A 15,649-nucleotide genomic window follows, 5' to 3' on the forward strand; every position below is an offset into this window, starting at 1 on the left:
TCTTTTATGATGGAAGGGTTTCTCATTTTAAAAGTAAAATAAGTAAGTTGCACGTAGGAGACATATTAAATTTCAGCACAGAAACTATTATTACTGTACCGTTATTACGAGCATCGTAACGGTATTTTATTTCTACCGTTTTTTTTTTTAAACAGCGACGTCACTGACATGGTCGAGAGGAAGGCTAAGAAAATTCGGTCGGGAAAGAATTCCGTTCCCCCGACGATTCCGATCTAATTTCGGACACGCTGGGCCATGTTGCGAGCCCGCTAGTGAGTGACAGAAGCGTGTATTTCCGAAGAACCTAAATTCGATTCGCGGATAGATTCGCATTGACGATGTCACGTTCGTCCTATCGAAGATCTCGATACGACGAGAAAATATTGGTCTCCACTTATGAAGAATTGATATACCGTATTGGACAAATTGCGTGGCATTTTTCAACACAACTAGAAATAGCGAGTTCCTTTTTCGAGATCCCTGGTGGTACACCGACATCTTGCAAGAGAGAGACTACTCGTTTCGCAACGATCGATATTTCTGATACCATCCGCTTCCGCTGAACGATGGGTAAAACAATAAAATCCTACCGGTCTGCACGGCGGAATCTAAATTACGTCGCGCTATACCAACTACTTCGCGCTATTCGCTTCTTGCTCTTCGCGCGCGACACTGATAACGTATCGAGATCCTACAACGCGGTGAAGCGTCGTCGGAGGGAAGTTTCAATACCTCCGATATAGCGTTCCACGCGGAGAAATTTCAATACCTTCGTACGACTGTTCCATTCGGAGAAATTGAGTATGATATTTGGAAGAAGGAGCTTCGCTCTGATAATAAGAAAAATGCTGCAATTATCATTTATCGATTCTGATCAAGATAAATTATGCCCGTTGCCTTTGTGTAAAAGTAATAACGTTTCCAATTCATCAAATACGAACAAAGATGAAATTTTATAGAATTTAATGACGTAATATTAAATGCAAGAGTTTTACGATGTGCTCTTTGCGATAAATTACATATGCCATAAAAATAGCTTAAATTTTAATTTTAATTTAATAATGTTCTAGCAAAACTATGGCGGTTTCCGCGAAAAAATCTTATACCTTTTCCACACAATGTCCCAGCAAGAGAGAAGATTCTACTTGAGCGATCCGCTATAAAAAAAATCTCGATTGAAGGGTTCCGCCCTTGCGCGCTCGGAACCCTTTCGTTTCGCCGCGGGGAAGGCGACGGTACTCGTATTTTCTAGGCGAGCGATAAATGGTACGTGCCAAGTCGACGAGCCGGGCTCGGGCTCGTTTTCGCAGGACCGTTAGTAGACGCCTCCGGAACGAGGGGATCGCGGATGGATTTTGGCGCGGTGCCATCCCCGGCACAAAGGCCCACGCTCGAGAGATCGCAGCCGACGGGGGGTTACGAAGGCCTGGGCTCCGACCACTGCTGCTGCCGGTCGATTCGTACTAACCTACCATCGTATCGCGACCCTCACCTCCAAAAATTATCAGGCCCCACCGGTCCAGATCGCGTTTCCTTCGTAAACGAATTGCGGACAACGTACTGTTCGCCGTTCGCTCACGAAGAAAACGCAAAATCCTCCCTCGAGAGAGATTCATCGAATTGTCCATATATATTTAATAGTTATTAAAATATATGTAATATAATATCGCGATTGTTTCAAGAAAATCTACAGTAGATTAACGTGATAGTTTAACGTGAAAGATAATTTCAAGTTGGAAACAAGCGTCTGACAAAATTGATGAAGCCTATCTGCTGTAGATTTTCTCGTAACAATCACGATAGCTAATCTTATCTCTTAGCTTCCATGTTTGGTATTTCCTTAGTACATGCCAGTCACGTGACACCCTTCCATTATCGGTGCAAGGATTACATTGTTCACGAATCTCGTCGTTTTCTGAAGTACAAAATATCGATGGCACGTTTACAACGTGGAAAATAATATGTTCCTGTATACTTGTGCATAAATAACACGCGCATAAGGGTTGGCGCACGATAGAAGAGGCGTAAAATCAGTCAGTTTGCAGGACCACGACACAAGAGCCGAACTTTCTATCACTGTAATTTATAAACTTGTCCGACCACCACGTGTGTGAACTGAATGTCTGCGTCTCTTTCGAGAAATATATACGGATCGTTAGGAACGTGCTCTCCAATAAAATTATACTTGTCTTCTTGGTAAACATTTAAAAACATTGAACAAATGAGGCACGATCGTATTTCATGTTAAACATGTATATCCTGATAATAAATTCCGTTATTAAATCTTTCTATATAAATTCCTTTGAAAAGTATTTAGCACGATATTACATGATTTTAGCTGCTTATGTTTCTGAGACATAAATCAATGCATATCCTTCAAATTCCAATATTAGAAAGCTTCATAATAACTTACTTAAATAAATATTTCCAACAAATGAAAGAAATTACCTCAACTTTTAGCTTTAATGAATCTAAACGTCCTTCCCGGTGCAATAATACATAAGATACGGATAAAGAACATGATACGCGTGATAACCGCATATGGCCTCCAGTTATTTTATGTATTAGGTTGCGTTAGGTTGCGCTTTAACGCCTTTCAATAATGATTCGTAATAATATTCCGTCATTCCGAATTACTCAATCGACCAATTATGTGATCTGCAGAACATTTATTATTTAAATCTTGCGCATGTATCCTGTAAGCTCGCGATTTTGGAGTACAGTCCACTATTCGTCGGCGTGATCTCTTAACGCGCAATTAGCTTAATCGACGTGTGGCTCTGAAAAACAAGCACACGATACCGCGAGTTTTATCATTCGCGGTCGTCATCGACACGGTGGGCAATTGCATATAGAGCTCACCGTAGAGCACGAACGTGAGAACGCAGAAACGACACGATGACGACGGCGACGACGACGACGGACGACGACGAAAGTAAACGCGGGAAGAGCACGCATAGTGAAGCGAAGAACACGTCGACAGAGATACAACGTTAGGGATTAATACGAGTTGCGACGCGTATCATGACGTCACTTCCGGCCAATCAAAAATCATCAACGCTCCGGATCGCCGGCGGTTAAAGCCACCGTTCACACGCGACTCTTTGTACGCGACAACGACGGCGAGCAACGATGTCGGTTGTCGGAATCTCCCGTTTAATTGAAGATAATTCCGCGGCACGACCTCAGTCAAAGATAGCTCGCGGCAATGTATGGGCAAGAAATGGAAGACGTACAAAATTCATCTCATTATAATGCTGAATTCTTCTTAACTTTAGAAGATAGTAATTTTTGGAAACAACGTCGATTTTTGGAGAAAATGAGAGAATAGAAACGTCGCGCCATACCAAAAGAGTAAGCGCGACCAAGTAAATATTCATCTATCTACGTACAAAATTAACATCGATTGATGAAAAAAACATCAATCTATACGTAATTAAAATCTGTTTCCAAATATAGCGCCGAGAGAAACAAGACGATAAGACTAAATTCTGGATGAATATTGAAAAGAAAATGGACTACGTTTAAGTTTCGCGCTGCATAGAGGAATGATAGAGCGGCCTCATTGAAAGGCTACAGGGCTAGTCTGAGTTTATGACAGTGTCGTTACACTCAATTAGCTTCACTGATGGCCTTGAGAAGCTGCCCGTATACACCGAACCACGGTCCGGCTAACTGAAAGATGAGCGAGTGTGTCCAATACTTCAGTGTTAGGCTGGCCTAATGCCTTTTATAGTTAACTTAATCATATCCAACATGCCGAAGTAATAAATAAATCGCGGTAGATAATTGTTATGTTTTAATTCCTCGGAAATTCGTTAAGATATGATAAAGTTATATTTACTTGCTATACAAATATAAATAGATTTTATGATGGACAAATAAAAAATTATATGTGCACAGATACGGTACATTCTTCTTCCATTCCTCTTTCGCTATTTAATCGTAATATTTTGTTATCCGTTTCGTAATATTAAAATACGAATTCTATATTATTTCTAGTTCTATTTTTCATATAAAAAGAAAACGCTGCTGCTTATCAATTAAATCGAGTAATATTCTTGATTTTATCCTATGTTTCACACTGCATGCAGCACGCTCGTTTAAGACACACGTTCATCCCGCAAAAACCCAGCTGAAAGTTACAGACGAGTTTCTCTGAGATAGAATCCAGTCTGTACATCACGCGGCGGCAGACGTGCACGAATTAGACTTATTTGTTTCTCGGAAAGATGGAGGCGGATCAGCAGTGGCCTCGAAAGGCAGCATAGGAAGAGATGCAGTCCAAGATATAAGATCTGCTACATCGGGCGTCTCAAAAGTGAAACGATCAAAGTGAACTACCACTGATTATGTCATCGTTCGTTCCTAAGTATATAATTATGCATTCATTCATTCTACGTTACAATTCGTCATTCATAAAGAATGTTTTCTCAGTAAGGAATATCCGCATGGCAAAATGCTATCTATTTAATATTATCTATTCGCGCTTTTATATTTGACATGTATCGGATGTTTCGCATTTACATATATGTATTACAAAGGAGAAAGCAACACGAGGCAGAAAAGAAATCTGAGACACCGAGGAACGTGTCTTTTTTCAGTACATTTAAAAATTGTAAAAGTGTGTCATAGCAAATCTATTTACGTTTCTGCATTTTTAGAAGACGTATAGAATTCAAAACATAATAAACATAACATTAAACATTTAATTTTTTAAATGAAAAATATAATAGCTATCTCACTTTCTGTCTTTTCTAACAAACACCTTGATGTTACTCGTTAAATAATTTATACTGCGGATAAATTCGATATTTCTCGCTGAGTTGCTTAGTTCATAAATTTCTGTAATAATCCCAGTTTAGACCTGTCAGTTTTCGACACAATTTAACGGACTTGTTATCTAGTCGAACAAAACGGAACCAGCAGAAGTAAGACCAAAGTTTCATCCATTTGCATGCGGTCAACAATAGATGTGACAAAGTGGAAAGGACCTGCGGTTACGGAAAGGATAATGGACTCCTTGCACAATCCGTGAACTTCAACGGACCTGTTTCGCGATGCAGAACGACGAATTCAGTTAAATATGAACATGTGACTATATACACACTGTGCATGTATATTCTATATGACTATAGTTATCAATAATATATATCTGATAGAATCCATATAATTATAGATTACATTGCATTTACTTAAACATATTTTATATTTATATCAATACTACTTAACGAATGCAGAAAAATGCATACGTTGCTCAATACGACTTTTCTCGTCACTCTCGACTATTTACGTTGTGTAGCTTCTTCGGTAAGTTTGAATAATTCATCGATAGTACGAGGCTTCCGATCAGTCATCTCGAAGGAGCCTCGCGCGTTCGCCTTAATAAGGCAAGCTTATGGCGTGCACGTGGCACGTCGAGACGCGAGAGTGCGCATACGTAGGGAAAAGGACGACTGTCGGCTGTAGAAATTAAAGGTGTGAGGGTCGCTGCGATAAAATTTTCTCTCTTTAAATAACAGCAGCCTCGCATGACATTTAATCGACGCTTGAAACGTAGATGAAACGATGTGACAACTTCTGTTCTCTATTGTTGCCCATGATTTTATCTTCGCCGGACTGAATCAACAAACTCTACCTAGTAATTTACTCGGTTAACTAAATGTATTTTTATAAATTACCATACACCGCACGTCAATCTTTCTAACCAATTTTTTTAACAAAGAAGTAATTTGAAAACGCGCATGCACAAGGTAATTATTGGAAATTAACTTTATATAGCTGTATATTAATCATTTGTTCTTTCCCCTCGAATCAGTGAGGCGTAATAATTAAATCAAAAGAATACAACGAGATATTGGATTGTTACATTCAAATTTCCAATAATTTCGTACAATTTCCAGTAATTTCGTTTCGACGAATAAACGCACCGTTTAACTACCGAATGCTATTAAATCCTTTTCATTCCTGGGAAATGACTCCAATATAGCAGTTTTACACGCGAGATGCCATGTCGTTCTAAATTGTCGCGCCAAATATTTGATACATACTGCCATAAGCAGGCTGTGTCGTCTGAAAACAATCGTCCAAGCAAGCAAGGGTGGACGAGGGAAAGTTTGAAATTGGTACACGTCGGTGCCAGATGTTACGTAGCGACGTCAAAACGAGGGGGAACGCAAAAACGAGTCAACGCGCGTCCCCGCGCTCTTCGTGAGACGGCTTCGGAAAGACAAACGCGCGCAGCTGCCGATTTCGGTTCGAGATTTAAGCTACGGGCCACATGTTCCCATCCTATAGTCGCGTATGGGGGTCAGATTAAAGTCCCGCTCGCGCGACCAAACATCGATCGATTCGTCAAATCCAACGCGCACAAGTTCATTCTCCCTCAACCGTGGAAAATCGCTCTCGCATAATTGGATTCAAAAAGCAATCTCGAGCAACATCATCTCGATCATGCACCAGCAATCGAATGGATGAAGAGTAGGTACGGAAGAAGCTGCATTAGTTATTCCCACGGTTGAATTTTCTATCCCGATAAAGTTCACATCAAATGGCCTCTGATGAGAAAATATTACGTTGCTTTATCGCGATGATTAAATTCGATTTAAAATCAGTCGTAGAATCATAATTATAATAATTTCGTAATCTCTTCTTCATCCGTCTCGATTGTCAGCCTTAAGGACGTTCTCCGGTCCTTATACTAGAGAAAATCGATTTTCTTTAGATTTTCTTGAAACTGTGAATATACGTTAATTTAGGTGTGCTTTATGCGTGGTATAAATTTCAGTACCTCTTCCGGTATAAAAAATAAAGATACTGAGCCTCAAAGTTTCAACTTTTACTAATGAAAAGGTTTTCCAGGCCAAACGGTAAGAGATACGAGGTTGGTCAAAAGGACCAAAGTTGCTCCTCTCGTCGAGTTCTATAAGGAAAAAATGCCAAAATTAAAAAAAAATTAAATTAAAAAATATTTTTTGGTAAAAATTGAAACTTTGAGGCTCAGTATCTTGATTTTTTATACCGGAAGAGGTACTGAAATTTATACCACGCATAAAGCACACCTAAATTAACGTATATTCACAGTTTCAAGAAAATCGATTTTCTCTAGTATAAGGACCGGAGAACGTCCTTAATATTTATTGCGCAGCTGAGCGAACGCCGCGAGAAAAGTCGAGCGGACGGAGCGTAAAAGAGCGAGAGCAAGTCGGCGTTAACGATAACCTTAATTATCACGATCTCAATGACCCACGAGTGGAATATCGCGCGTGTCCATCAGTTGGTTGCACGGTCGGTCGGTCGATCAGTTCCCCTCATCGTACGCTCAGGAAACTCAATTTGGCGCACTTCCAAAGCCGTCGAACATTCGGATCTGCCTGAGAAACAAGCGGGGGGGGGGGGGAAGGGGCCTTATCTGTCCTCCAGAAGAGCAGCAGCTTCGTGCCTCGTCGAGGCGCGAGCTATTTTCAACTCATCCTGGAGGACTGTCCGTGGAAGCCATGTTCCAGCGAAAAATATATATTTTTCCCCGAGCTCGTTTATCGTCTTTCCACTCTGATTATTTGCGACGCCGCGCCGTAGATCGAGTCGTCGAAAGGTCGAGAAAGAAATACGTTTGCACGTTTCTCGAATAAATTTCTCTCTCGCACACGATGTACTTTTATTCAGTATCCGCTGAGTTTTCGAACTGACGTCAGTGCGTTCTGTATCTTGGATATTTTCTTCCTCGTAGTGTTATGAGAACGTCAGCGTAATCTTCTCGGATAACGTAATCCGCGATAAAAATAATGTTCCGAAAAAAATTGAAAGTAAATTCATTTCAAATATCTAAAGCATACTCCAAGATATTTTCTGCTCTTCTTCTGATAAATTATAAGTGTAATTATAAGTAATTATAAGAAAAATAAAAAATATTAAAAAAAAATTATAGCAAACGCTATTACCTAATAACAATTTATTTTTATCATCTAATAACAATTTAGTTACTGACAAGGAACTGCAACATTGCATTTTGGCTTCCGGCCATAACTTTCTTATCACTCTGACGTGACGCATTAACATCCGACAGATAGTCGATTTCCAATTTCATTTTTGGCCGCATGCATATGTTATGCGCATATGCGACAACAAAAGTTTAATGCAAGTGTGAAGTCGCGAAGTTGTGCAGAAAAACAATTGTTTTGTCAGTGAAGCCCAACGTCAGTCAAATAATTAATCTCGCATGGAAAAATATTTTCTTCTTCGTTCTACCTTCGCTTAATGCGAGACATAAATCTCTGAATATTACTTGAATAATCGAAACTGTGGCAAAGCTTTTTGTTCGTCGTTAAATTTAGATCTCATAGAAATTAAAATTAAGCTATTATTCCGTTCGTTTGAATGAGAATGTTGGAAGAACGTTAACGTACGAAGACATCAAAATAATATAAGGGCATTTATTTCCGGGCGATTCACGCTGCAAGACTCACGTTTCGATTGTGTCGAAAATCTACCTTTTCAATCATTGTCAGAAACACAATTTAAACGCGGGCAGACGCGTTTTCCTCCTACTCTCCATTGTCAGACGGACAAAATCGACTGGAAGAATCGAGTAGGACGAAGGACGCGGCTCTCCTATACACATTGCACTTCGATTTCTCTCGTTCCTTCCTTCCCCCACCCCCCCTATTTATCTCCTTCTATCGTCAGTGGGTGCCCTTCCTCTCACGCGAGATCTCGACCGACTGGTTTCGCAGGCCCGCACTATGGCAGATGCGGTGCTGCGTCGTAAGAAATACAGAGTCGTCCGGTTCTGAACCGGAGAAAAAGAAACGAACGAAGATGGAAAAAAGAAGAAGGCGTACGCGAAGTACCGTATAAGTGACCGAGCGACTTTCTTTCTCGATACAACGGTAACGCGCAGATTGTTTCGTCCGTCGACAGGTTCTTTCGTTAAGAACCTAGTCGCATATCTTACGTTTTTAATCATTTACGAGTCTATATATACTCAGACTAAATTCACCATCGTACTCAATTCCGTACTTCATCTTTTATTTTATATGACGAATTAAAAAATCACGAGCTTTGATGTACATTGCAGAGTTATGTCCGAGAAATAAATGAGTAATATCTGGACTATTACGTCAGATTTGCGTATACAAATAGCGTCTATATTTTCTTGGAAACTATATTTACGTACGAATGAGGGATCTAATTTACTTTCAATTAACTCGCATTTATTGAACGTAAACAACATGAATTAAACAAAAAAAATAAAATTGTTATCATATCCGAATACCATGATTTCCAAGGAAATACAAACGTGATTTATATTAGTGTTAGTGATACAGATTAATATGCACTAGATAGTATTTGTACTAAGGTATTCGTTTGTTTTCCGAATTATCCAATATTGCGCAAGTATCCGATTATTTATAACGCTGACTTATGCACGGTTGCTGTAACGGTCGTAGTGTTAAATAGATTTAAAGGAACTATTTAAAAAATAGATACTTCATTTATATCCGTTCGCATCGAGCACGAAGAATAAACTTTTAGATTACCTAACCGGAATAAGACGCTTAGCAATTGCGTTTAACTGGATTTATAGAAATTTATGGTTACACGTGGAACCCCGTAATGCCGAGAAAGGTCTGGGTTTATCGTCCCCGAGGCTTCGCCTCTCGTAAAGCGATAAAAGAATGACTTATTTTTGTCCAGTTCTCTTCTGGCAGAACAGGAGGAATGGAGGGAAAATGCGCGAGGTCAGAAAGAAAATGGGAAAACGAGAAAGAGAAAGCTCGTTTCCGGATCTGTCTCACAGCTTTCCTTCGCTTTAAACGTGATACGAGTTACGTGCGTTTCGCGCCGTTGCAGGAAATATCCTGCAGCGCAAAATAAAAGGAAGATTATCTCACGGATATGACACAACATGATGCACATTCTATAATCTTGTACTTCGATCGCGTGCGCGTGTCAATGTTTTGGAATCTGATTAATGTTCGCTACTCATGCGTGAAATATCCTGTTAAAATGCATGAAATTCGATAATTAAGATTCTATTAAAATTGACATTAATTCGAAGATAAAGTAATTTAATCGAACAATAAGTAAATTGTTGTATATTTCCAATAAATACATTATTATATCTTTTATATATTTTTTTTTACTGAAACAATATTAATTTTTCTTCAGATTTAATTTATTTCTTGACAGTTTATTATTATTTTTATATGACATATTTAAATCGTGCCCAAAAATTAAAAAATTTTTCGTAATAATAGATATTATTTATCATGAAGTAATAATGTGTTATCAAGCAATATAATCGTTTGATTGCGAAGGTTGTGAAGGAGGAAACTAATCATTAGTCTAATCACAAGATATTGAAATGTTCTTTATCACGCAAAGAAAATCTTCGAATCATTGATGTCACGGAAACTTCGCATTGCGCGCGACTACAGCCTTCAGTCGCTTGTCACCCATTAATTTTCTGGAACACATTACGTTATGTACGCTCCATCTTTCGTAGGGTTCTACCTAATGGCCTTGACTAATAACATTAGATGATAAAATCACGTTACGATGAAATAATCGGCTAATATCTAACAGTAAAAAAATTCTATAACAAGTTGTAGAACTTTAAAAAGGCATTATGTTTCCTGTAGCTTATTTTGCGAGATATAAGCATTCAAAAAAATTCTTTTTAAAAGTGCGTCAGGCTTCTAAAGATTAATCTTGTATTAATTTAAATATTTTAACAAACGTACATCGAATAATTCTTCCTAGTATAGCATAAAAGAGAATATAATTCCTTTTGCTCCTAAAAGGAGATATTTCCACAAAAATCAAATTGTACAGGAATTTGAAAAGAAGTGTATAAACTTCGAACGCAATAGAATTTAAGGTATTATCATGAACGTAATGTATTCGTCGAATCGCGCAGGAATTTCTGGGCCGGCACGCAAGATCCCACGTTTTCTCACAACCCAAGTCGAAAAAGGTTGCTTTGATGAACGGGTTTCTTCGTGAGGAATAACTTAATTCTAGGGTCATGGTATTACCTGGGATACCGTACAAGAATCGCAGGTCAGATTTCGACATAGAGGTCTGATAATAAACCGAATTGAAGACTGAATTGAAAAACCATTTATAATTTTCATTGTATGATATTTTTATGGTGATTTAAAAGCAAGTTTGACTTTAAAAAATTTTGCTTCGTATTCCAGCACAATGAGTACGCAGTACATAATACTTTCCCCATGAAAAAAGTAATGAGTTATATTATCAAATGTCATGAAACGTGTTAATCACTTACAAAAAAAATTGAGAAACAATATTTTTAGAAATTTACACTGCATACATTGTCTGACATGATACGTGAAGTATCATTAAGTGTTTTAATATTTCTTAGAAGAATGTAGCACTTTTCGTAAGACTAGTCGAGACAGTAATAACCTATAGTTTGTGGCAATAATGCGCACCTATGCATTTTTTAATTATAATAGGAGTGTTAAATTGCACGCAGTAGTATATACTGGTAGAAGTGAAAAATTACGGATCTAAGCACAGCGCAGACTGCAACCGCGATGGATTGGATAATGAATCTCACGTGAGATTGTGAACTGGTACGACGTTCACGGAGAGAACGTCGGGGTAATGACAATAGATGATAATGACAACGGCAAGGAATGTGGATGGCACGGTTATCTCGAAACGGCGTTATTGTTCCATTGCCGCCACTTGAATACAAATCGGTCTTAATCGGCACACATACATAGGGCACGGCTATAATTGCAAGAGCAAGTTACCGTCGGTACGGAAAACGGAGAGTGAGATAAAATAATTGCGACGTACTAATTAAAACGAATCCTAAAATAAACACGACACCACCGTTCGTTATATTTCCGGTGAAAAAATAACAATTCCGAATTATTAAAATTAATTTTAATTATTTAAATTAACTATTCAGAAAATCGCAATTTTCTAAGAGCCATTTTAACATAATTTAATTATTTGATAATTTATTATGTTTAATACAATTTTATTATTTATATGTAATATTGTTACTCAAAATTGTTACTGTGAATAGTGATACGGTTAATACTCGCATATGCAGTAAAAATTGTACGCTAATTGTGATATTGCGATACCGAGATAACATTACCGAGATTACCATTTTGATTGTTTGACGTAAAATCAAAATATCTAGCTTATATATTTCGAGCACATGATGTATTTTATCTTGTATAATGAGGTCAATCAAGCTCATATGCATACAACGCAACGCGTTAATAAACGATCAATAAATTAGATTTGGTTGGTACAAACACACTCGACGGGCTGTTGAAGTAATATCCAGCAGATTCAATGAAATATTCATGTATCTAAGATAACGAGATTATGGATAATCTCACGGCGAAGCGGGTTTATTAAATCCGATTTGTGATTCTATTTCAGAACTAGTAAACACTTGTAGAATATATTATAATAATTATGTACTATCTTAATGTTATTAATTACGTAACAAATATATTAACTATTACAATACTGGATGATTCTATAAGGACATTACGAAACACCGTGTAATAGGAAAAGGTATTTGTTTATCCCGCAACCTCAGATTGATTAAAACTAATTGAAAACTAAAGTTAATTTATTCGGTGATTGTGCTACGGCAAAGAGAACTATATATGTTAAATCTGTTCTGTAACAACGGCGTAAAACAGTAGGTTATAAAAAATCCTTTGTTTCCCCTCCCCGCAACTTCAAATAATCGGAGTTGCAACAAAATAAAGTTAAGGAATGTTACTACGGGTTAATAGAAATTCCTTCTTGATGATATTATAGAAGCAAGTATGAGATGAACAGAGAGGCGTTAACACGGATTCATCAGACGCGAGGAATTCCGTCCGTGAATAATTGACATTCCTATTAGAATAGATAATAGAGCGGGTCTTTGTGCGCAGCATCGGAAAGGGTTTCTATTTGGCATTAAGCGTACCGTAGCGCAAACTTCAATATCACGGTCTTATAATCGCGCGACACGATGGATACCGCGTTATCGTGCACAAGATACACGTACCCTTTAATCGTGTATGAGCGCATGTCACCTGTAAAATTATTTATTAACTCCGCTCTAAATATTCAATCGGACCCGGATTACAGTCTGCGTCGCATGCGACACCGACGGCGCGGAGGGAGAAGGGTATTTTCGAATTTAGATTCATGAACTCAACGTGTTCTGTGTTTCAGGCTCGGATCGTTAATTGGGTCGAGTTGTATTGAAAAAGCGTTGAAAATAGATGATGCGTTCATTATGTAAAGTGTGCTTAAAGATTTAATCTTGACCCTTCGCGAATAGATCGAATATATATATCTTCACGATTTTTATTCTTACTCTTCAATCACTTCGTCAGCGTCTCTCTCGTCTCATCTGGTTCATTTCAATTCTTAATTTCTACGACGTTATATAGAATGACCCAGTTCTTAATCAAATTTTACGTTGAAAATAGATTAATAATAATTTAGCATAAGAGCTGAATAAATATATATTTTCCTTTGATTATTTATCAATGGAATCTTTGTGAATCTTTTATGGCGTCCTACTTTTAATGCGTATCACGTTTCAATACTTTCTATTTAATTTGTACTGACATGCTATGTTTAGTAGTTATATATTTATCAAACATGCAAGCGAGATACCGTTGCGACACCGAATCGGAACAATCATCAATTAAGGTGGAAAAATGTTAAGTATTACACAACGACACTAACGCCGATGTGAGATTCAAAGTGACTCTGAATATTGTTGCACGGGCTTCTATTTCCTGGACAAAGTCCACGAGAATGATTGCGGATAGAAGAAAACCGCATGTGGGTACCGTACACGCAAACATGTGTCAAGAGAGAGATGGCGTAGGTGCGCGCAATTGACATTCCCATTACCGGATGATACAGGGAAAGCTTTGTGCAACTCGACAGTAGTTCCGTTTGATATTGCGACGTGCAAGCACCCGCGAAATTCGCGTGCCATTCCTACAGACCTGGAAACGCGAGCGAAAAGACGCATAGTGCACCGCGTTAAACCACCAGCTACGAATTTGGAATGTATTAACTGTTCGCTCGGGCTTAAACTTGAGAAATTTGAAATAAAAAGATATGTTCGTCACAATTTTGTAATGAGATTAAGCTCGGAGATGTTTCTGGCAAGAATTAGTTCAGATAATACACGTGCTTATAATAAATTTTCAAAACTAAATGTTGTTCTTCACTTGTCTGTAATTTTTATTAGATTAAATTGATTGAAAAAAAAACTTTAATGTCATTTGTCTCCTCCCTTCTTTCGTTATAATATTTTATGAGTCAATTCAATGTACAATATTTTTGGACACTTAAAACCTTGGGAAAAAATTTTACAAATTCTACAATTTTCTAAATTCATTGAATAAATTGGTAGATCGGTAGTATTAATAACCCGAATATATTGCAATGAGATGGACTTCGTTAAATTAGAGCATATTTTTTATCTCATGTCTCACGCATTCGAGATGCCAGACGTATAATAATCTACTATATACATTGTAAAACTATTTATCATACTAATACATTTAAAGCAATGTTCTGTTAAAAAAATAATTTCAAAGATTTAAAAATGTTAAGATTTTAAAAACGTCTTCTTTGTAAAAGAATGTCGTTATCTCTTGCCTCAAATGTATTAAAATAAAGCATGTATTACTGTATTAATATATTTAACTTACGGTACTGAACATTGTAGGTGAATCAGCAGACAAGGTACTTACCTAAAACAAAAACAGTTTCAGATTAGTTACAATTTCAAATACTACGTTACATAGTAAATATTATAAATATTTAATTCGTTTTATATACATTTCAGAGCATTTACAAGCCGAAGAAAACTTCTGTAATACTCCAAATTATATTTGGCCTTCTTCAAATTCTATTCTATTAGCTATCCTAATCCTTACATAATCCTTATCTGTAGCGAGATTCTGTAACTCCTTCGACAGTTTCGGTATCATTGCGCAGATATTATATGTGGTAAAAAAGCTGTGCAACGATATCGAAACTGTTGTTAAGGAGTTACAGGAGTTTATACTGCCTCTGAACTCTGTTGTAATTCTTTTTTAAATATTGATTTCACAATTTTACAATTAAAGAACATGCAAAATTTGATTCAAATGCTGAATAAACGTGCAAATTGGCGCATAATTAAAACGTACGGTCAAAATTTCGACTTTCTAAAGTGGCTGCTAATCGCGCGACATTATCACGATGGATAATTCACGGATAATAAGACAACACTCATGTCGGCCATGTCCGCGTCCATGGAATGGAAATTAGATTCATTCGCACACACGCGATCCCCAGTTTTCAGCGGGCGCGCAGAATCGATATCGAGTATATCTTGTTATGCGTGCTCAATGGCACAGCGGTTCTCACACGCTTTCGATCGCAAAAATATATGAGACAGATTCGATGGCTTGAATATCCGTTGACACTTAAAATAGCATCTGTCACTAGCCGCCATTGAATCGAATACAAATAAAATTAATCTCTCACGAACGAATCAGGTCGCTTAAAAGCATTTGTTATCGATCTCATTTACAGAAACATAAAATGCAACATAAAACACTTGCAAAAATAGTGTTTC

General features: G+C 37.6%; 1 protein-coding gene across 8 annotated transcripts in view; it reads right to left on the reverse strand.

Moving 5' to 3' along the window:
* Positions 1-15,649, reverse strand: part of LOC139773552 (RNA binding protein fox-1 homolog 2) — a 256,877-nt gene that overhangs the window by 110,598 nt on the left and 130,630 nt on the right. For 6 of the 8 annotated variants that reach the window (XM_071708068.1, XM_071708069.1, XM_071708062.1 and 3 more), the window contains exon 2: positions 14,736-14,777. The exons of the other annotated variants lie outside the window; for them this stretch is intronic. In XM_071708068.1, coding sequence (XP_071564169.1) covers positions 14,736-14,777 — 42 coding nt within the window. The remainder of the gene's footprint in view (positions 1-14,735; positions 14,778-15,649) is intronic. 8 annotated transcript variants of the gene reach the window in all.

The sequence above is a fragment of the Temnothorax nylanderi genome, unplaced genomic scaffold (genome assembly GCF_030848795.1).
Source record: "Temnothorax nylanderi isolate EJ_2023f unplaced genomic scaffold, tnyl_v1.0 TNYL_tig0064_pilon, whole genome shotgun sequence".
NCBI classification, from domain to species: Eukaryota; Metazoa; Arthropoda; class Insecta; order Hymenoptera; family Formicidae; genus Temnothorax; species Temnothorax nylanderi.